Source organism: Neolamprologus multifasciatus, chromosome 13 (genome assembly GCF_963576455.1).
Source record: "Neolamprologus multifasciatus chromosome 13, fNeoMul1.2, whole genome shotgun sequence".
In the NCBI taxonomy this organism is placed as follows: domain Eukaryota; kingdom Metazoa; phylum Chordata; class Actinopteri; order Cichliformes; family Cichlidae; genus Neolamprologus; species Neolamprologus multifasciatus.
This window is the reverse complement of record NC_140451.1, coordinates 28,474,558-28,497,429: the sequence shown is the minus strand read 5'-3', so window position 1 is coordinate 28,497,429 and position 22,872 is coordinate 28,474,558. Positions and strand designations below refer to the sequence as shown.

The 22,872-nt window shown below is 37.0% G+C and overlaps 1 protein-coding gene and 1 long non-coding RNA gene across 2 annotated transcripts; both read left to right on the top strand.

Moving 5' to 3' along the window:
• The first annotated feature begins 10,949 nt into the window (after window positions 1–10,949).
• LOC146505742 (homeobox protein Hox-D9b-like) lies at window positions 10,950–15,244 on the top strand. Its single transcript, XM_085183291.1, has 2 exons — window positions 10,950–11,751; window positions 12,859–15,244. The coding sequence occupies exons 1-2, from the start codon at window positions 11,070–11,072 to the stop codon at window positions 13,101–13,103; spliced, it is 927 nt and encodes a 308-aa protein (XP_085039417.1). The 5' UTR covers window positions 10,950–11,069; the 3' UTR covers window positions 13,104–15,244.
• A 3,981-nt stretch (window positions 15,245–19,225) lies between these two features.
• On the top strand, window positions 19,226–22,382 carry LOC146505741 (uncharacterized). The gene is made up of 3 exons (XR_014877621.1): window positions 19,226–19,990; window positions 20,293–20,336; window positions 21,696–22,382. It is a non-coding gene; the product is annotated as an uncharacterized LOC146505741 (long non-coding RNA).
• Window positions 22,383–22,872: the final 490 nt, after the last annotated feature.

Below are 22,872 nucleotides of genomic sequence, written 5' to 3'. Positions count from 1 at the left end.
TCGTGTTTGACAATTTTAGACACAGTACAATAAAACGCGCATTTAATCGAGTTTTTAATTAGACTAATCTTTCATTCCTCTATTTAGATGAAGGTAGAGAAGAGATGTTTTTTATGTTAAAGAGAATTAGAAAAAAATGTGTGAAACAGCTTTTTTAACAGGGATTTCATCGCCTGGGTAATTGTTGATAACGTCAGATTCTGCGTACGTATCTAAAAATACAGAAACAATGTAACAAAAAGGTAAAACTCGACAAAAACAATTTAAAAAACGAGAAATTTTTTAAATGTTGTTATCAGATCTTTAATGATTTCCACGATATTTGCAGCTTCCTCTCCAACTTGATTCATTTAAAGTCCTTATTTGCATTAAAAGCTGCGCTACAATCGACTTTGAAAAGGCGACGTTGATTCGGGTGCACTTCAGGTAGGATGAGGGGCCTCCTGCACGTTTGTTTTCCCCTCAATTAGCGAAACGTGACAAGAATATTTCGAAGCGAGTGTGGTGGGGATAGATCGTTCTTTGGACTCGGTAGTCAGTGTGTGTAACTAAAAAAAATAAAGACCTTCTTTACGGACAATGTCCAAGGCAGAGCCCGTATATTTGTTCTGGATGACGCCACTCCGCCTACCTTTCTAACTGTAGGATTTCATACATTACTGATTAGGGCATTAGGCAACATGTCGATTAATTTCGTCTCTTATACTTTTTCTGGTTTTATTTACATTTAGTGTTTCGACTGTTTGACCCTCACTAAACTGCCTTAATAATGTATCTACCCGCATCATTTTTATTTTATTTTAATGTGTATTTATTTATTGCTTTAGTTTTGGGCATCTGTTTCGCTGAATGAAGTGCGAGGCCAAAATGTTCAGTGCTTTGTGCCGCAATATATCAAAACACAAAATATTAAATATACTGTCCTAAACACTTATACACATATTACAACATATTAATTGCGCGATATTTCACAATACTACAGCTACTACTACTACTACTACTACTACTAATACATTTACGGTTATTTAGGAGATATAGAATTTACAAGATATTATTTTCCTGGCGTGGGTGGATTTCCTGTACATGAAAATCTGGTTAGTTAATCGATGGAGGACAAACAACACATGTTTTTAGTGAACTATACGTTTCATTCATTCTCTGTGGTTTGTTTGTTTGTTTGTTTGTTTGTTTGTTTTTGTTTGTTTTTTGCTTTTACAACTGCCGTTTCACACCCTAACATAATTTTTTCCATTTTTCTTTCTTACCGCAGTTTAGAGTAACTACATTTTTCGAACAAGATTACTAAAAATACACAGCCTTATATTAATTTTACTAAAACATACGCACTACCAAAGGTAACGACCATGACCACTGTAAGCTGCCATTTAGAACCAACATCGGTATTTGGCACTCTGCGATGAGAAGGTGTTAAAGAGGAGCTATTCTGCATGCCAGACATTATCACGCGTGTCCTAGACGTCCACAGGGGCTACAGTAACTACCGTTTAATATACACACATTGTACAAAGTGAAAAATGTCAAAGCATATTGTGTTCCATATGGTTAAATGGTGAGCAGTGGGCATCATTTTCACTGGATATATTTATTTAATAAATTAAATTAAAATACACCAGTCCTTTGTGGTTTCTGTCATCAAGGATGTTTTGCCTCATTTAAAGAGGGTTAGGGCATCAGCTTGCTCTACATTTGTTTTGCACAAAATTACTTCATGCAAATTTAGTTTGGTTACCACTGAACCCGGCCAATTCACCAGCAAAGTACCTGATCTGTACACATCATAATCACAAACCATCCAAAACTGATCAGAATAGTTTTGTCAAAGCAGGCCTGTCAACATAATAGTAACTAATTTACACATCTTATATTTATAATATAGCTATTTCTCAGGATTGTACTATTGCATTGCAAAGCTAGTCACGATTTATGCCTCATATAAGAGGCTACAGATCCTTTTGAAGAGCAGCCTTCACAAAAAAGATCAGCCAATCAGTAAACCACACCTCTGGTGCAGTTTCCTCACTTGCTGCCTATAATGCCTTCTGTCTTCTCCTACAACAGCTGCAGATGTATGGAACCTCAGCTGATTAAGGCAGCAGGCCAAGGTTAGAAACAAGAGAGTGGTGGTGGATTTGTTTGTGCGATACTTTCATGATTTGGCTGTTGTTTAGTCCAGGGATTTTTCCATGCTTCTACAGAAGGACCAGCTTTTGTCCTTGTGAATTTCAATATTGTTTGAGGCAATGAAGTGGGGGCATCATAAGTTGCTTATTTTGATATGAATATGTATGCTTTTGCAAAATGACTTACAGATCTACATTTTTGACAGTGTATGCTTTAGTTAGGAATGTATTCAGGAAATATAAGGGATATTTGCTATACTTTTATCATGTGAAAGCAACACAAATGCTCACAATGTAAAGTATTTTGAAGATGTGAACCACGTATTATTGTCACTTTCTTTAAACAAGGCTTTTCTAATCAATGCCCGTAGGCTAATCTAAATGTCAAAATTAGATACATTTTAAGTAGTTACTACAGTGAGACCATTAAAAAGAAAAATCTGGTCATGTTTTCACTGAAGGCACATAGTGAGATGTTCTCATAATAAGTGAATGCTCAATGAAAGTGATTAGACACATTCTGTATATTTATTAGGCAATAACTTGTCACCTCATACTGTTTTTACAATAAGCAAAGTAGCAGAATGGGTTGAACTTACTCCTCACTATTTAAAAAGACATCCATCAGTTGGAAAAAAAAAGCATATTTCATAAGTTGCTACTTCCACTGTGTGACTATACTATGAGACTGCTCCTACTGCTAATATTATTACTACCACTGATTATTAGTAATTGATAATTTTTCATCCATTAAAAACAATCTAATAAACCATTCTTGATTGTTCTTTTAGGGTTCAAAAGAGGGCTGGAACTTATTGCAGGTAGATCAATTTTTCACTAGATTCTCATCTGTGTTAGTAAGATTTGTTATTTCGTTCTTTTCCACGGAAAATTCAAATTTGTTTTGGACATCAGGTGTGGAATTAAAAGTTTAGAATTCCTTATTTTTCTTATGACATTCACTTACATGGTGCTTATTAGGCCTCATTTGATGTGGCTTCAGTGTAAAAACATCCAGCCATTCCTGTAGGATTACTTATACTCAGAAGACCAAGTTTAAAGAGACTCAAGGTCAAACGCTAACTTTTCCTTTCTGAGGGCCATTGACTGTGGTCTTGAGGGTAATGAGCACATGCAAACACGATCTTTTTATTCTGTTTTCTTTCATAGTTTTATCTTTGAAGGTGTTTTAACATCCTAGAGAGACTCAAACTGCAAGTTCATTTTAATTGTAACTCCTGTGTAAGAAGCAACTGCAAAGGTGTCAAACACTGGGAGCAGGCGCCATTTGTCCATTTTGGCCTAATAGATAAATTTCCAAAATCATGCCTTCTATTTCTATATTTTTGCTCATAAAGAGGTAAAATAATATTGTTTTTGCTTACAGAAACCATGTGTGAAGGATTTGTGTCTCTGTAGAGCCACTACAATCTGTAAATTACATAAATTATAACAAAACAAACGGAGAATGTGAATCTGCAAAGTTATATTTTTAAAATCACCCTAACTTTTTAAAAGATGTCTCAGTAAATGCTTTACACCTTAAATAAGAAGCTCAGTGACATGATTTTTTCAAGGGAGTTCAACTTTTTAGTGCAAAACAAGTGTATTTTCTCCAGTACAGTATTAAGCATTTACTGGTCCAGCTCACTCTACATCAAATTGGGCTGGAGGAGGATCTGTTCCCATCCTCTCTTCAAGCTGCCGGGGAAGCTGCTTATCACGAGTATCTTGGTTTACAGTGCCCGCGTCAAACCCATTTTTAAGCAAAGACGTTCGATCCAAGGATTTCTCCAAAGGACACATAATGTTCCGATTTTTTTCCTCGCTAATCCAACAGAAGATGGTTTCGATCAGATGTATAAGGGAATTGAGAACATAGAAGGGAATTTACACCTGGGAACCAACACGAGAAAGAAATGAAACAGCCCGAGTGCAGGAGTTGTCACTGCAGGGGAGATACGAGAGGAGGGCGGGGTCAGAGCCATATCAGAGGGCCGGTGTTGTGCCAAAAAGTGATTGTCTGCCAAAAACTGATTTCCAATGTTTCTGTGTATTTTTTATGTGTAATATCTTTACGTATGTTCATAAATAGACTTCGGTGAACAGGGATTACAAAGGGGTTACATATAGAAATAAAAAAAAAAATCTGTTTTTCAAGTATCTTTACAACTCTGTGTTAATATACTTACATTATAGCCAATCCGGTCCTTTATCCCCACTTAAAATATTTTTACAGAACTATTGCAATATTTGTTGGCATTTCTGCTGTCCTCTTGGCTTACTCTTACAAAAGACATTTTTAATGTTAATGAGATTTTTTTAACTGCATAAATAAAGGTTATATAAAAGTCACTGCCAAAAACTGATTGCGGCTTCTACCTTGTTACACGAATGTTGTTTGTGGCTCAAGATAACTTTATGTCATCCATAAGGGATGCATTTGACATATGTTTAACATATTATAGGCCAACAAGTTACTTATAGCAGTTTAAATACGAGCAATCAGTTTTTGGCAAATACCGGAAATCAGTTTTTGGCAGACAATCACTTTTTGGCACAACACCGGGAGACTGCACCGGAGAGTAGGCCACAGTGTAAACGGCAGTCATTTTAAGAGGAAGTTGAAGTCACGGCGTAATTATAGTACGAGAATGTATAAAACGATCTCCACATCAGACAAGGGTTTCTAGATTAACGGTCACATGACTGGATTTGATAGTTTATTTCAATGCAATTGAATAGCATTTCTACTCTTCGCTTTTCCCAATTTTCATTGCAAAATAAAAAAAAAAATTCCAACAATGACTTTAGGCGCAAATATGCCATCTTTGTCAGCAGCTTACTGGACTGCAACTTACGTTTAAGTGAAATTCGAGTACTATATGATGTGTATTGCTTCGTTATTGTGAAGCCTTTTCTGGACACTGTTCTGGCTGAAGGACTCGTATGTGCTGTGCAGCTGCATGTAATTAACACACATCTTGGCAAAGATTTGTGTTAAGAGTGGCGTGATGATGAATGGTCTCCGCCCATGAGGTTTTGTTCAACTTGTGAAATTCAACCTGGAATTTTTTTACTTTTATTATGTGTTCAGGATTCTGTTAGATACAAACAAAACACAACTATACGTGACGCACACGAGTAAAGCGCTACGGATTCAATTATCACTATAAACGTATAATATTTTTTATTACTGTTTTTATCTTTTAAAGATAGATTTTAAATCTGCGGAGTACCTGCTAGACTGACCTTCATTAACCATTAACCATCCGATCTGGATGTTATTAAGACTCATATCAGTATATGTCAAATACAATGGAATATTATCCAATATGATGATTAATCAGTTAATGTACTAAATGAAAACAAAAAGACACCTATTCTAATTGTTGATCTTGTAATTACCAACTTTGCAAAGTGCAAAAAGCTATGTGACTTCATGATTACCAATAATGGGCTGTCCTGTTACTATTAAATGTTCAGCTGCAGGGAATATTGTGTAGCCTTCACAATGAGAAACTAATGATAACCAATATATCCAGAGTTGAAATTAGCCAAATCAATATATATATTTGACATGTATTGATGTTCCAGGAATTAAAAGGACAAAAGCAATGAAAATAGTGCAGATAAAATAGGGGATCTTTGTTAGATGTGTGTGTGTAGAATGGTGACATATTGAAATATGTCTCAGTATGCTCATGTTTATTAATTCTATTGCAGTACATTGCGAAGAAAACATCGTTTTAAAACAACGAAACAGTGTGCTATCTTTTTGTTTTCAGGTGAAAATCTGGTTAGAGAACAGCAGAATGAAGAGAAGAATCAGGAGACTGCGGCTACCTGTTCTGAACTGGTGACGAAGAAGAACTAAAAGACAATCATCTGCAACCTTTGGACACCTATAAGCAGGTGGTAAGAGACATATAAGAGGGTATTACACAAACCCAGCTAAAGGAAGACCCAGAGCTCATGGTGTTTTTTCTCTTGTAGTTTTATGTTTGCCATTGAGAAAACCTTTTGGAATGCTTCCCTTAACTCCAGCTTCAAGTCATGTGGTTTCACTGCAAAGCCATTAATGCTCTCTCTGCCTCAGGCCATGTCCTTTGAACACGAGGCCATGTGAGCAAGCATGAAGTTTTATCCATTTTCATTTGAAACAAGCAAAACAAAACAAAATATATGTTTTGAGTTTTCTGTTAATATCTTTTTAAAAATATGTATATTGGATTTTGATGTTATTTTCTTTAATTTGGTGTTTATCACGATGTTAATGTGTATGCATTCATAAAAAATGTCCTGCTTAATGCTAATAACTTCAGTTTAGGCAAAATGGTAGTCAGTAACCTCAGTATACTGAAGCTGAATATAAAACCAAATGAATATGAGTCTAAACAATCATCTTTGCATAACATTTGATGTTTGTCTTTGCTATTTCTCCTCTAATCAGCAAAATCAACTGAAGTGCAGTTACATTCCTGGTTTTCCTTTATGTACTCTTTTAAGGATGATGAATATGAGGACTATGAGGACACTGTTGTTGATTAAACATTAAAAAGAATATCATTACCACTGACACATTGTCTAATGTCTAATTCCTCTTTTTTGTCTCATTTAATGTCGCATATATATATTCTTAAATGTAAAGTAAAGTAATGAAATATTATTAAATACCCTTGTGACAGGATTGTTTACAGTAACACAGACTTGTTTCTTTTGAAATGGATTTAGTGGGAGTTGTGACAACCTAGATGTTGATTTGTGACAGTTTAATGACTAAATTTTATAGCTTTAAAGTTTCCAACATCTGTTGTTTATGGGAGACCTGGCCAAGGATGAACAATATTACAAGGTTACAAAATGTGTAAAACAGTGTTAAGTATATTTAAATATTCTGTAAATGTTCAAATTAAAAGAATCACTGGTTAACAATATTACAGAAAATTACTTCATTAAAAATTGAATTTGTCGGTGTATAACAAAAGCAGTGAACAGAAATAAATAACATCAAGGCAAGTAACACAACATCTAACTTAGGAATGCAAATGTCATTGTTCAGTTACAGAAGTTTGAGATTTGAACTCCAGAGAAACCAAAATTATTTAGTGTTAGTATTTCCTGAAGGTTATTCTATGGCTAAGGAGTAATAGAAGAGGATGATGTTCTACCAAGCTCTGAAAAAACCCTGTACTCAGAAAAAGGAGCTCGACAACCATACTGGACAATGGATTTAATTGAATTTTAAAAACGCCTGTTGTAACTGAAATGTAAGGCAGTCTAAAATACTATACTATATACTATACTATTTAACATTCGACAGCAAAGAGAAGAAGTACTGCATTAAAGAAAATCTGCAAAGAAGAACTTCTCAGACTTCTGTTCTTTGTTCTGTTACACCTTGGTGTGCTGAGTCTGAACAACATGGGACCAGACAGCAGAAACACCCAGTGAGTCCAAGGCTGCTAATGAACCTTGAACCGCAAACAAATCCCAACAAACCACACGGCCACAAACCACCATTTCCTCAACTCAGTGACTTTTATTGGGGCAATACAGACAGTCTGCTGCCTCTCGCTTTGTTTGTCTCAAACATTCACCTCATCTGTGTGTGAGTGGGACTGCAAACGGGTGTGTATTTGTGAGTGATGTCTAAAGAAAGACAAAGGAGAGATTGTGTTTCTGGCTGGAAATAAAGACATTAAAGCTAGCTACCCCCAATAAAACTATTTTTTGGGTGTTTTACCTTTGCAAGAACTTGATGCTGTCGTACTAGTAGTTGTTGCAAACCTTTAGTTACATAATATTGAAAATGAAAGGAGTGTAGAAGTAGACTTGCAGGGGCTTTAATAGTCAGTCATTTCATTAAAGAAAAAATCAAACAATTCTGAAAAAAGTTCCTACTGGAAACCTTCAAAATCAACATTTCAATTTTTTTTTAAATGTGGAATGAAGTTGGTGCGTATTTAATTAACCCATGCAGTATATTACCTTTAAACAAGGAAGATTTTCCACAGGACCTCAAAGTACATATGGTTGAAATTTGATACTTTTTTTGTCTTATTTTTCCAACATTTTGGAGCCTTCAAAATTTCAATACAGGGATTTTTCATAGATTAAAAGAAGAAGATAAAGAAAAACATTTAAACTCTGTCCCTAAGTACGATGAAGTCAGTTTAACCTACTCACCAAGTGTCCGAATCAAAAGCCAAAATTTCATTTTTTCTATGTTTAAGTAATTTTGAGCATCATTATCATGGACTATATCATAGCTCCAACAGGAAAAATAAAAAAAAATCAATGTCTATGAGCAAGATATAGAAATAGGTATTGGTACCTAGGATGTTTTATCTGATGGAGGAAACTTGAAAAGATGCATTTGAGATATATGGCTGGTGAAACAAGTTATAGCATATGAAAGATCATATGAAGATACATTTTGGTACCAGGCTCATCTTTTAGTTGTAGTTGTCCTGTGTCAAATTATTTTTAATATAGTAATATTCTAACACTGACCAAAATGTACAATTCTGTTTTATTCAAAGAATTAAAACCATGATAATACAAAGAGTGTGTGTAGAAATATATCAGCAATTACTCCGAATCTACTAACAGGGACACTTGAATGAGGTATTTTGCATTTAGTGTCCATTATAATGTTTATAAGACACAACGTATAGTTGTTTGCAGAAGCACAAGCAAAGTGTTACCAATACGGGGAACACAAGTAAATAAAAAGATGATGAATGACAAATCAGGGCAGTAATCGTGTAAAATATGGCCTGATAGTAATAACAACACTTCACTAATTGTTTTTCTTAATACTCATCTCTAAAACATCTTGGCATCAGTTTAGGGAAATGCATCGTGGGAAATGGTGCCAACATCGTCCCATCACATCTTACAATCTGTCATATAAATTTAAAGAGCAGCTTGAGTGACTTTTAATTTTTACACAGCAAACACTCTCCATTCTTTTACAGCATCCTCAGACCCCCCCATCCCCACCCCCCGCCCATTAGCAGAGGAGCCGTTATTACACTGCCACCTAGAGTAAGATACCCTGAATTTCATTCAGGCATTGAGAAGTCTCTCTGGTCCGAATGAGGTTTGAAGTCATTAAATCATAAATTCTGATTCATGTGTTTCTCCATGTCAGTATTTTCATAAAACTACTTAAGAAACAATATTTTCAGATCTTAAAATCACTTCTGCAGCGATTTATAAATGATTGCTGGGATATTTTGTATAACATAGAGGACTGTTTTGCTCACATACCTCTCTTCATCCTGCTGGAAGTGACTCTCAAAGTGTCTATTTATTTTCAAGACGTTATATTCCAAGCATATAATCTTATTTTATCTGAATATTATTAGCTGTAGTAATTAATGAATTTAGTGAAAGCCTTTAGACCTTTAATTGCAAAGTTTGGAGTCCTTGCAGTGCTTTCAATCAGATTCGTCTAATTCAGCCAGAAGATGGCGCTAGCTGTGCACGATCAAGGTGTAGCCCAAGGGTGTCGAACTCATTTTAGTGAATGGGCCACATAAAGACCAGTTAGATCTGAAGTAGGGCGAGAAAGTAAAACCTTTACAAAACAGCCTTTATTTAAAAATTGATGAATAAAACTAAAATATCACGATGAAAACATTCGCGTGGCTCTTATGATTTTTGAAAAGCGGAAACAATTAAGATACCACAACCCCTCCCCCACAAAATCTGCCAGACAACAGGAACTTTTACTTATATTCCTTGAGCCTGCAGTCATTAGATGCACAATAACATTTGCTGATCACTGTGGATTTATAAAGACACAAACCTTTACATGTACAGGTTTTGTATTTAACCAACAGTATTATTTACTATTATTATTTATTATTTCAACAACTTGACTAAATCTAGAGATAATTTTACATTTCCATCTATTTTCACTCCTGTGTAACGCCACCACTATTACCCTGGAAATAGCAGTGCAATATATTAAAAATGTTCTTGCAGTTTTCACGCTTTTCACACTTTTTCCGAACTCAAAAGTCAGTGGGCCAAAATGAATCCTTACTGTTTAACGTTCCTGGCCTAACCTAGCATATAAGAGCCACAAAGAAAGGCACTTGGAATTTCACTTTTATGCACAAGCACTGCTATATATATATATAGATTATGACACTGTTTTCCTTCCACTGCTTAAAATAACGGATACATCAAATGATCTTCTTAGATTTGGTTTATTTAGTAAGAGAACAACAAAAGCACAGCAACAACAAAACACTCGACACTTTAAAATTAGAAAAAAAGTAACTAATTTGAGCACAGAACTTGTGAACTGATATAAATCAATTTCTGATCTTGGGTAATAGTTCCAGCAAAATAAAGCTGCACGCAATTCAACATGAACTTCAAGGGAGAATCACTCTAAGCTCGAAATTAGTCACGATCCACACAAAGGAAAGCCGAAACCCATCCCCTCCCGTTTTAATCAGTCCTGTTACAATCTGAGGCTGTGATGACATAATTACTAATAAAGTGTAGGTCATATTTTTGCATTAAATAAGTGCAAAAGGCAGAAGCACCTACACTCTCTTCAAACGGGCATACGAACGGCCCAATACTACTTTTTATTCAGCCTCTAAAAAGAGTCCAAGTTTTTTTTTTTTTTTTTTTTAATATATATATGTTACATTCAGGTCCATCTGCAGTAGGCGTGCTATCACATTTCTGAAAACAAAAGAATGAATTGATTTATCTTCTATACTGGCTAAATACAGTCTAACCATGTGATCCGCAGAGTAACCAATGGGCAGCCGAGGAGAAAGTAAGGGCAGGAAAAAATTACTACCATTTTAGGGGAGGATGTAAGCCACTATACCAGCCCATCTAACGTTTTACAGTCGCATTTAAGTGTCTTTTTATTGAAATAATAAAATAAACATGTCGCTAACGAATTATTATTCCATGATGGGTCTCCAGACCGAGGAGCCTTACGGTGCACATTTCATCCCGGGAGGCTTGCAGGGTTCGACGGCTGGCTGCGCAAAGCCAGGCCGGGGAGCAGAGGAGGAGGAGGGGACCCCCGGCTCACACATCCCGGATTTCTCTCATTTTTCCAACAAACAGCCGAGTTTAAATGGCTTTTCTCCTTGGACAAACACTTCCACTTCTTCTACGTCTTCTTCTCCGCAGCGGCAATCCGCCCCCGGTGCGTCCATCCCCGGCCTTTTTCATCCACATCACCTCCTGAGCCACCACCCCTACTACGGCCCGCAGACTCAGACACACGCCGAACACCTTGCATCCGCGTCGGACAGCAGGTTTGTACGCTGCTGGGAAGGGGCGAGCCCCACCTCGGAGACCGCTCTGTCGCAAGTTTCGGCCACTTTCCCCGCGTGTCTCCCAGCACAGAGTGACCTCTCCAATCCGAGCCCGAGGTATGAGACAATTAAGCCCGAGAGTTCACCCCCGTCACACGACAGTCCTGAAGATTCCAGCTTCGCCAGTCCGGCGGAGGTGGTCCTGGAGCGGCTTGGGACTGTAGAGGAGCTGGGGAGGAAGCCTGAGCCAAAGAAAGAGGACGACGACAGAAAAACACAGCAGCAGCAGCAGCTTGACCCGGGTAAACACAGATACACTAAACTCAGGAATGTTTATTAGCTTTAAGAAGTGGCGATACACAGGTGTGTGTGTGTGTGTGTGTGTGTGTGTGTGTGTTAGAGAGGGGAGGACTGTGGAAGTGAGTGTGTGACTTTTATGGGCCTATAAATGTCTTGTAAACTGTAAAATATAAAACCTTATTGTCCATTAAAATAATTAAGGTGATATTGTTATTTAACAATTTGTCAATAGCTGTATGAAAACCCAGGTTGACTTGCACATGAAGGTTTTTCTGATAGTAGGAGAGTTAGCGAGCCCGTTTTTGCAAATACTACTCCAAGCTAGTTTTGCCTAAAATAGTCAGTTTAGTCATGCTATGCTCTAAAAGCATGCCATGCCATTTAAAACACATTATTGGACCTTTACTCCAGAGTGCAGACTCATAGCTTTATTATTATTAGTAGTAGTAGAGATACATTAATATATTTTATCTTGGGATAAACAAAACAATTATCTGGGTTTCATTAAAATATCTACTTTTGTAAAATGAGAGATTTTAGCTAATCTAAAGTTAATTTAATGATGTAAGAATCCTAAGTGCTTTAATTTTTTTAAATGCAAAATAGCATTATGAGAGCATGACTATCAAACTATTAAATGTTTAAAAAATATCCTTACTCAGCTGTTTAAAAAAACAGAAAAAACGAGCATGAGTGTGGCTGTGGTTGTTTTTCAGCCCTGTCTCCTCTCGTACTGAGGTTTAGGCTCATCTTTATTGGGTATACTTTGCTGTATTTGTAGCAGCTCCCTGTCCTTCCAAATCGAAAAGGACAGAAACCTCAAATGTGGCCACATTTTAAATTATGTCACATTATGTTAAATTACGGGTTTATCATAAATTACAGGAGGAGTATGTGAAAAAAGGCGTAGAAGTGTTTCTTTTTCTAATGAGCCAAAAACTGTGGGCTCATAAAATTCGCTCCACAAAATGTTTTCTTAGAATCGTATGCCAGCCTTTGAACTCCTCACAACACAGACAGAAAGACATGCTTAAAACCAGAGGAAAGTGAATATACATGGCGTTTGGTGTGAGTAAAAACCTATGCAACTCTCGTCTCTTTTCCTGCAGAAAATCCATCAGCTAGCTGGATCCATGCCAAATCGACCCGGAAAAAGAGATGTCCTTATACCAAACACCAGACCCTGGAGCTGGAGAAGGAATTCCTCTACAACATGTATCTGACCAGAGATCGGCGCCTGGAGGTGGCAGGACTCTTAAATCTGACAGAGAGACAGGTCAAAATCTGGTTCCAAAACAGACGGATGAAGATGAAGAAGCTGATGATTCGGGAGAGGAGGAGTGTGAATGAATGATGGATTTAGAGGCTGGGGCTTTTGTTTTCTTCCTGTGATAGGTGAAGAGGTGGTGGTGATAAAAGAAACACAGTGCTCAGAGATGGCCAACATCTCTAACATGAACTGGCAAAATCAGCTGTGACTAAGCAAAGGATTGTAGAGCTAACATGGCTGCTTTTGAAAACTGCAGTGATAAACTCTGCAGGGGAGACCGGGATGTGCTGTAACACACACATTAATGTCTTAAAAAAAAAAAAGTTAGGTAATCTGTACTTCGGCGCATAATTCTTCCATCTGCATGTTTTAAAAAGAAAACAGCTCATCTGAAACCCGGGGTAGTTGTAAATAATGATGTGTTAACATTTACAGGGAGGTCAATAAACCCGATCACAAACATACCAGCTCATATCAAAGACTACTCATTTTAAAACACATCTGTTTTTAATATGGATGCACATCTCTCATGTTCAGAAATGGCAATGCTTGAAACATTCCAGACGTAATACTTAAACTGTCTGTGCTCTCAACAAAAAAATGGGAATGGTGTTTTATGATTTAAGGCTAAAAGTATCGTCCTCACAAAAACTATGTTTAATGTGCAAGCTCGGACTGAAGTACAAGGGAAAACTATCAAAGATAAACCCCATGAGTAATCTCATGGCTGAATACCTGCTTGTTATAGCCTGAAAAATAGCTGCAGAATATTTGTATGGGATTAAAATGAAATATTTTTTTGGGAGCAAACAGGATTCGGCCTAATAGACTGTATCTGATGCATGTAAGTATTAACATATTTACGTGAAACATGTTAATACTGTTGGGTTGGCATTACCAAAAGATAAAAGACACATTCGCTAAGGCTGGAGTTATTCTCTTTATGCTCTTTTAACAATGCAATTACCCTTAGAAAACAAACCAAAACCAAATGTATCTTTGAAAAAACCAAGATTACACATGTGAATAATCTAAAAATCGCAAGTACTTAAAAGGTGAATTGATCATGCTAAAGTAATAATGTGTTTTAAATGTGATACTTTCACATCTGTCCCACTTCAGCGGCTTTTTCAGACCAGGGTCAGCTGTACTTTGTCCAACTGGCTAATAAGCGACTAAAGATGAATATTTTCTGTCTAACACATTATCTGTGACTCGAGGCTTTGGTTTATTGGCTGTAAATAAAATTAGTCTACTGCATTTTAAATAGGACCACCTCTTGTTTGGGTTTAAAAGGCGCTCATGTCTTTTCCTGGTCCTCCATTGAAGTTTCTGCACAAATGCGTGGGTCATAATAGTTAAAAATACTGATGTAGGTTTTGTATAATCACAACCTTTTACATGTCATACACTTGTAACCACAGCGCATTTGCTAAATTTACGAGATTTTATATATTTACAATAAGCAACATAAAAAAGGAAGCAAAACACCACTTCTTCTTCTCGCTGTATTTCGGGTGCCTGACAGGTCTGTACAGAAACTTGTTTCACTTTGCTCTTAGTGGAGAAGTTCTCTGTGTTACAACCAATCCTGGTCTCCCTTATCAATCAGAAAGGAGCTTTTAAGGAATTTGCTCCTGAAGACAGAATAAAGCTTCTTTGTTTTGATTTTATAAACTCTGCATGTAGCCTTATAGGGGCATATTTGTTGGTATTGTTGTCCTTGCTGTTGTTGTCATTGTTGCTGTGTATATTTGTTGTTACTGTGGGTTTGAAATGCAGATATGGTCATGCCTACACACACACACACACACACACACACACGCACACACACACACACACACCAGTCATGGCTAAGCTATGGTGTGACTGCAGTTTGATTGTTAGATTTTCTGTTTCGCTGTTTCCTTCCAGTAAACAGCTACTGTCCTCTTAAGACGTTTTACAACAACGCACAATCGATTTCCATTTTCCAATGTAAGTTGGTATAACATCCGCGGCAACGGGAACATTGTGGGGATTTTAAAGGTATTTTGGTGCTTTTCGTTTTTGTCCACATTCTCCTTGAGAGAAGAGGAAGAACAACAGGCTATGTTAGCCTACAGCGACAGGCCTGTGCTGTACTGTGAGACGAAGTGTGATCAAATAAGGCCTCCATCCTGTCATTTAGGTTATAGGTTCAATATGCTGCTCATGGTGATTTTTCTAAATAAAATAAAAGATGGATTACAGCGTCGGTGTTCATTTGCGCCTTCTTTTTGGCGACTTGGTAATTTTACGCACGGATTAGTCCGCACAAATCAGTTTTTTTTTTCTTTTTGTTTGTTTTTAACTTGATATTAAAGGCATATTAATAATATTTATAGCATCACATGGCAACATTGTGGACATAAAAAAAATATCCTGCTATAGAACTACTGCAAAAATATTTTGTAGCCCCTGATCAATGTAGCCTAAAACTCATAAAGGTTAAAATTGCGCTGTCGTTTATTAAATAGCGCAATACAACCCAATAAAAAGGCTTACATACAGCATTATCCTATATTATTATCCTGCGGCTGATTCTACAGGGGAGGGAAACAAAGGCAGTAATTCATGGTTGACATTAAACAGGATTATAGGCCAATAACTCGATTTATTATGTTTGTCATTATGATTATATTCCACCGTCAAGGTGTTTCACTGCTCTCAGGTATGTGTTCGGAGATTCAGCCCACGGAGAGACATTTCTGCCTCCTTGTTTTGTCAAAGTCAGTGCAGCGCCTCGTAGCTTCCTTCATTTATTGCGGCTATATAATCTTCTCAGGGCTCATCCTACTGCAGGGTCATAAACCAACAGCATGCATTTGGAGAATAAACGTGACTTTCCGCCCCAACTCAAGACAGAGAGACACGCAGAGAGAGGTGCCATAAAGTAATTTCGCCCAGACAGTCATCGTGACTATATGGTTTTATTGGACACCCTTTCCTGCCTTAGAGCCTCAACTGTCCTTCTAAACGTTAAAGTCATTGTCTGCAGATGAGACTAGACAGCTCCAGTCACGTCTTTTACAGACAGCGAGAGCACAAAACACAGGAAATTTCATTATGGAGGGAATTAAAACGGATTTGCCACAAAGCATGTGAGTCTCGATGAGGTGTATGTTTTCCAGTTTCAGAAGTAATCGTTTAATTTAGGCTAGGTTATCTACAACTTCGGTGTAGCCGTACTGGTAAAAACAAGAAGCTTTAACATCAGCAGTAGTCTGATTTTATTCAGCTAGAGCAGAACCTTCTTCTTATTTTTAAAGTTAAGAAATGGCCGTCTGAGTTGCAAACACCATTCAGGCCTTTTGTGCTGACTGGGCACAGGTATTGGTTTCTATGGACTAGTATTAAAATAATTTGGTCCTGCATTGGAGCACAGACGAGTGACAAAAGAAAGAATATATGCATCCATTTTAATAGCTGATGGACAAGAATAAAAAGTATTATAACCATTTAAATCTCAAAACTTCACTCAGAGCACACGGACAAATGCATCAGAATTACTGTAGCCCAAAACAGCACTGAATGTAGATAACATATATAAAAAAAGATAATAATAATAATACTAATAACCTGAAAACATTTTTTAAGTAAATGCCTCCAAAGTTCTGATTTAATGTACACTTTTAATAAAACTATCACAAACGAAACTCTTCCATCTGCATTTACATGTAATTAGCCTCCAAAAGAATAATATTTAAAGTGCTGCAGAAATTCGGATGTATTAGGATGATAGGATTGCACGTAGAAACGTTAAAATCATTACAACTGTCTAAGTGCTGCACGCTCCCCATCACATTTCTTCAGTATGGTAAAAATAGATTCAAAATGATCCATTAACAGAGTCCAGGGCCTCACCAGCTGAGCTGCATGCAAACGATTGATGTAGAAAAGTGATGTGTGCTTGCATTTATTATGTCACGAAGAAAACAATATAGACAGTAAAGCACGTAGGCCTACTGCGGCCTGACATGAATATTCTGTTTTATACTAACATAGATAAATTAAAAATGTATACATCAGTTTTATTAATCAAGATGGCCTCGATAAGTTAAAGTAACATTTTTGAATTAGGTAACTTCAAGACACGAGCTGATTTGAAATTCCTCATAAACACAAAAAAATCAAAAAACAGGGCTGCTTCTTCATGTGTAATTACTCATTATGTCCACTGGGCGGAGGTGTTGTCTTTCATGAGCTATTTGCACTCGAACAGCAATTCTATGGTGTGATATTTATTACTGTGGACCTGAGTCCAAATCTCAGATTATGACGTCATCTTTCTTCACAGGCAAAATCTCATTCAGATGCTTGCCCCACAGCATTTTACTACATTAACGTGTAGTTTCCCTGACATGAGTTAAGTCTTAGACAAAGAACCTTTTTTTTCCAGAGGACATCGTCACTGAAATTTCCTTTTAGTCTGAGACAACTTAATCCATGTCTGGGAAACTAGCTGTAAACGTCCAACCTGTAGTATTCAACTGGTGACTTGTTAAAAGCTGTAACTTTTCAGGTAATTACATTTTCTCGACCTGTGGAAGAATTTATAATACTACTAATACTACTACTACTGCTACTACTGCTACTACTACTACTACTAATAATAATAATAATAATGGAACATTTCATTTGGGAGGAAGACAATGAAGGAAAAAAGCAGCTCAGTAATATTCAAACAGCTAGTCCGTGATCCGAGTTTCTAATCAATTTCATCCACCCTATTAAATAAATTAATCCTCTTCTAATCCTGTTATGTTTCTTATTTAATAGTCAAAGGGGATAGTAACGCTACTTCCGCTCTGTTTCCTCTTCAAAATAAAAGGTGAAGCAATAATTGAAGCCTCTGTAATCATTTCGACCTGCAGTTTATGATCACAGCCTTAAAGTCCATAGAATTAAAAAAAAGGGTTATCTTTGCTGAAACGTGCTCCAAATGATCTGACGCTATTTATTTTAAAGCAGGAGAAAGAAAATGAGAGGGAAAACAAAATGCCTACAAAATACACATTTAGAAAAGAAATATCGACATTACTGCTTAACAACAGGCAGTGTTCAGTTTTGTCCACCTTATGTCTAAAACCATTACAACCAGTTTTAGACATAAAATTTTAAATAAAGGCGCATGTACAGAATTCTGAATCAAGAGATGAATGTGTGAGGTTTAAGATAAAAAAGGAGAAATTGTGGAATCTAAAATCACAATTTATTAAGTTTATTAGTGTGTGTGTGTGTGTGGGGGGGGGGGGGGGTGCGCGCACACACACACACAAACACACACACACACTAACACACTAAATATACAGGTGCTAGCCATGATGACTTCCAGTGTAATAAAATAGAAATAAAACGCACTGTACAAGTTATGTTTCTTCACTCTGTAAAATACAAACTATTACATACCAAAAATGAATGTACTAGAGCGTTGTGACCAGATTAATGTGACTGGATGTTTTCTATCCTATCCTCTGTTTTCTATTTTCTGTTTTCTATCCTCTCCACAGAGGGAGACAGAGGATGTCACAGAGGGAGACATCCTCTGTCTCCCTCTGTGGAGAGACAGAGGATGTCGCTGAACTTTATAAATAATTAGGCTGTAATAATTCAGTATTTATCACATTAACCAAATATAAAATGTATCCATCCATAGCATAAGGCCAGCCTAAATTTGCTATAGATACCAATATAAACTTTTTAATAAAATGTACTTTATTTTATTTCAGGAAATAACCAGAAAATCAGGGTAAATATGAGAGCTGTTCTGCAACAAAGCGTTGTAGGCTAAAATATTACTATTATACTATCAATATTAGCCTAAACTATTAATGTTACACTAGTAATATTGTACTTTTCACCAACACAAGGAGGTCTGGAGATCTCCCATGAATGTAATTAGTGTTTTACTTTTGTTTGTTTTGCCTTGTTAAAAAAAATAAAATTAGTGTTGTTTAACAAAAAAATAAAAATAAAAAAGTACACGTGATGCTTTCAGCAGCTCTGTTGTTACAATTACTTAAAGTTAGTGCACCACTCATATTTTGGGGCTATTCAATATCAGCCAGGAATATGAATATTTCAGTAGAGAAGTTAAGCTGTCTTCACACGTCTAAACTGACGCCAAAAAAGTTTATAGTTGCTATTAAAACCATTTTTATTTATTCGGTTGGAGTCCAGCCAGAGTTCAAAGTATTTTGAAGGGCAGTAATAATAATATATAGACACTTGTGTAGTCGTCTACGAAGAAGGGTAAAAAAAGGGCCAGTTTAAAACGCTTCACTAATGATTTAATCAACAAATTTAATTAAGGCAAAATTATTATTATTAATATTACGACGTTTGGGCTGCATTAGTTTAACATGTGGGCCGAAATTGTGGTAGTTATTAATTACTCCAATCTTCCAATAAAATACACTGATATTCCTGTTGCGGCGGACCCGACATGAATACACGGAAATAAACTGTGTATCCAGACAGGTTGTTGTCGTCATAGCTAAAATTCTAGTTACAAGATGCCTTGAAGGTTCTGGGGCCTTCCGTTTTGTTCTGTAAGTGTAATGTAGCCTAAAGGAGCTGACTTGTTTTTTCTTACAACATTTATATTTTTAAGGGTTAAATAACAGCTAGTATCAGAGGTGGTCATCGGATGATGGTGGTCTAAATAAATAATGATTAAACCTTCTTAAAACTGCTTCTTAGATTTATCTGGAGCCCTGCCTGCGCGTGTTTGTTTGTTTGGAAATGCAGCTCTCTTTTGCACCCAGCTGCCACAAATTCCAATTTTCTCTTTGCACAGCTCACAGGTCGTAAAACGCTTTTACGACCTGACCCTGTTCGCCATTGGCCGCTCACTGTCATGTGTGCGCGTGCAGTGTGCAGACAGCTTTGCCTCGCGCGCTCTCGACACCACAGAAGTGTTTCTCGGCATCCGCGCGCCTCCATGGACGGTAAACAATTTCTCACTTTTTATTTTTGTCTCTCTACTGTTCTCACCCTAAGGTCTTATTTTTTAAATAACTCGTTACATTTTTCGTTTGAACGTTAAGACGTCATATGTACTTTACTTGTTTACACATATAAGACAAGTTTCTAACCAACAGGCTGTCAAGAAAGCAGTGCTGAAAATGAGACGTATTTTTAGACTCTTTTCGTTGTGTGTAGGCCTATTACAAGCCTCGTGCTATTTGCGCTGATTTCTGACTGATTTAATCGTCCTTTCTTTTTCTCCTTTTTCTTTTCCTTATTTCAGAATGCTGCGGAAGAAAATGGAGTCCAGTAGACTGATGATGTCAGGTACTACTTCTGACTAATTCTTTACTGTCTAGAACTATCCAGAATGTAATTCAGCAATGTAATTGAGTCCTCACAGTAGTTATGTTTTCCTGCCGACTAATATCCAAGGTTCAATAAGCTCTCATGTTATGCTGCAGAAATTTTTAACTTTGTGCACTGTGTGCAAAACCTTGCACCCTTACTAAAAAACTGAATTTGTAATGACGGTATTAATGCTTCAGGGTCTGTCTGTACACACAAGAAACAGACTGAAACAGACTCCTCTTTAACTCTTTTTATCCAAATGATGAAACCAAATATTAATACTATTGTAAAAAATAAATAAATAAAAAAAAATAAGGGAAAAAGAGAGAAGCAGCATCCTTCATATTTGCATATAACTGAATTGGGTTAATTCCCTTAAGTCAAATATGAAAAATGCATCATTTGAATCTATATAAATACTATACATTTAAAACAATAATATAATTGTAAATATACATGATGTACATGACGGTGATATAAGGCCTGATCCTCTGAGTCTTTAACATACCTCTTTAAGATCACATGACAATGTGCGCATGCATATAAATATGCTAGCCCAAGGTTCATACATATTTGTCTGTTTCAGCCATCAATGCAATGTTTATCTGTAAATGGCTCCATGAACCATTGGGGTGCAACGCTAACAGGACACATGGTGGCTCTTTTGAGGCAAACTGCAAAAATAGCCCCAGAAAGCAATTTTTTTTCATTCTCAGGGGATTATCTGGCAGTATTATCACAAAATATCATCTTCTTGCACGTTATCTTTAGTGCTTGTTCTGCTATCTGTCTCAGTGCTGATACCTTTCAAGGTCTTTATGTCAGAAATTCAATTTCTCCTTCTTTCCCCTGTAATTGTACTTAATCAGATGGGCAGAATCAGACAGAAGGAATGCTTTCCCCCATGTTTTTTGTTTTCGCTGATGTCCCTTTTTATGAGGGCAAGTGTCAGAGAGACAAATAGACAGAAAGACAGTGTTTTCTCCCTTTTTTGAATTTTACATTTTTTTCCCACAAGGGCAGCAGGCGGGGTGTGAGAGATACAGAGAAACAAAGACAGTATTTCACTGGTGCTGCTCACTCAAGCTCAGCTGGCACTGAGTATTTACAACCTACTGCAATGCGGCAAAGACTCTGTGTGTGTGTGTCAATGCGTATAAGACAGAAACAAAGAGACAAAAGGAGATAGGGAAGATAGTGACGCAGAGAACGAGGCAGACATTAAATTAAAGCCTGTGACAGACAGAAAGAAAGCCTGAGAAAGAATGACAAAGATGTGTGAGATGAGTTTGTGTGTGTGAGGTATAAAACATGCCCGTTTCTCTCTCTTTGCAGTGCAGTGCAAAAACCCAAGTTTCAACTGGATGTTTTCGAAGACAAAAACAGACTGCAGGTTTGTCCAGAGGGCTTCATTTCACAGTTTTCCTCGGCAGACGTCGAGGTTTAAGTTGCTTAAACACTATCAAATTTCAGGCTTGATCATGCAGGCTGGTGTTTATTTCTGTTTCAATAGTCCTTCTGTCATGGCTCGTCTTTGGTGTTTGGCACAGTTCTACAAATTCAGCTCATGCTTGAGCATTTAAATAACAATGTGTTTCTTTATAAAAATGTCCTTATTTCCCAGCACTCACACAGCTCGGCTAAATTGGCCATTATCACTGAATGCAAATGCTTATTTACAAGCAGTGATTGCCTTATTGATCCTGCCATCTAACTTTCTTAACTTAGACAAAAACCGATGATACAAAAACATAGACAAATTTGGGAGAACTGCTAGGCCTGGAGTGCTAATGTTATTATTAACCAGCAGGGGGTGCTATTTGCCAGGAAATCGGCAATGCACACTGCAGCGCACACTGCAGATACTGCAAAATATCCATCCACCTTTATGGACTTCTATCACAGTGCTAACACACACACATAGATAGAAAAATACAGGAGACAGTTTAATCCCACTTCATTCAAGACAGAAAAGGGAACGGCTTTTAAAAGCCAGTAACACAAAGCCCAAGAGCATTATCAAATTTGTAGCACATTTAAAAAAAATAAAAAAAAAAAAAAAAATATATATATATATATATATAATTTTTTTTCTACTAACAAGAAAAGGCTGTATCCTTTTCAGACTTCCAATACATGTGAGCTGGCGCTATTTGGTGTCGTTTGACCACTAGATGGCGCTAGAGACCCAAGGATGACATTTTTAAACAATGGCCTCAGCTAGCTGCACAAATTGAAGCTCTATGGATTTTTAACAGCCGCTGTTCAGACTGGGGTAGCAACACTATCTTCATCCTCCTCACGGTCCAGCCCCGTTATGACGTTCTTTTCTCCCACTTACATTGAATGCACCTGGAGCAGGGGGATTTTCTCCCGCTTAGTGTCCCACGATCATTTTGTTTGGTCTGGATGGGATTTTATGTTACAGCTGCTAGGGGGAGTCATTAGGCAAGACGCCAAGCCAAGGTGCTATAAATCAGGGAGTCAAGTGGCTTGTGGTTTTAACAGCACC

Bases quoted from the DNA above. Each gene is read 5' to 3' on its own strand.
- LOC146505742 (XM_085183291.1), top strand. From the start codon at position 11,070: ATGTCGCTAACGAATTATTATTCCATGATGGGTCTCCAGACCGAGGAG. The intron at 11,752-12,858 runs GTAAACACAGAT...CTTTTCCTGCAG, and splicing joins GCAGCAGCAGCTTGACCCGG to AAAATCCATCAGCTAGCTGG.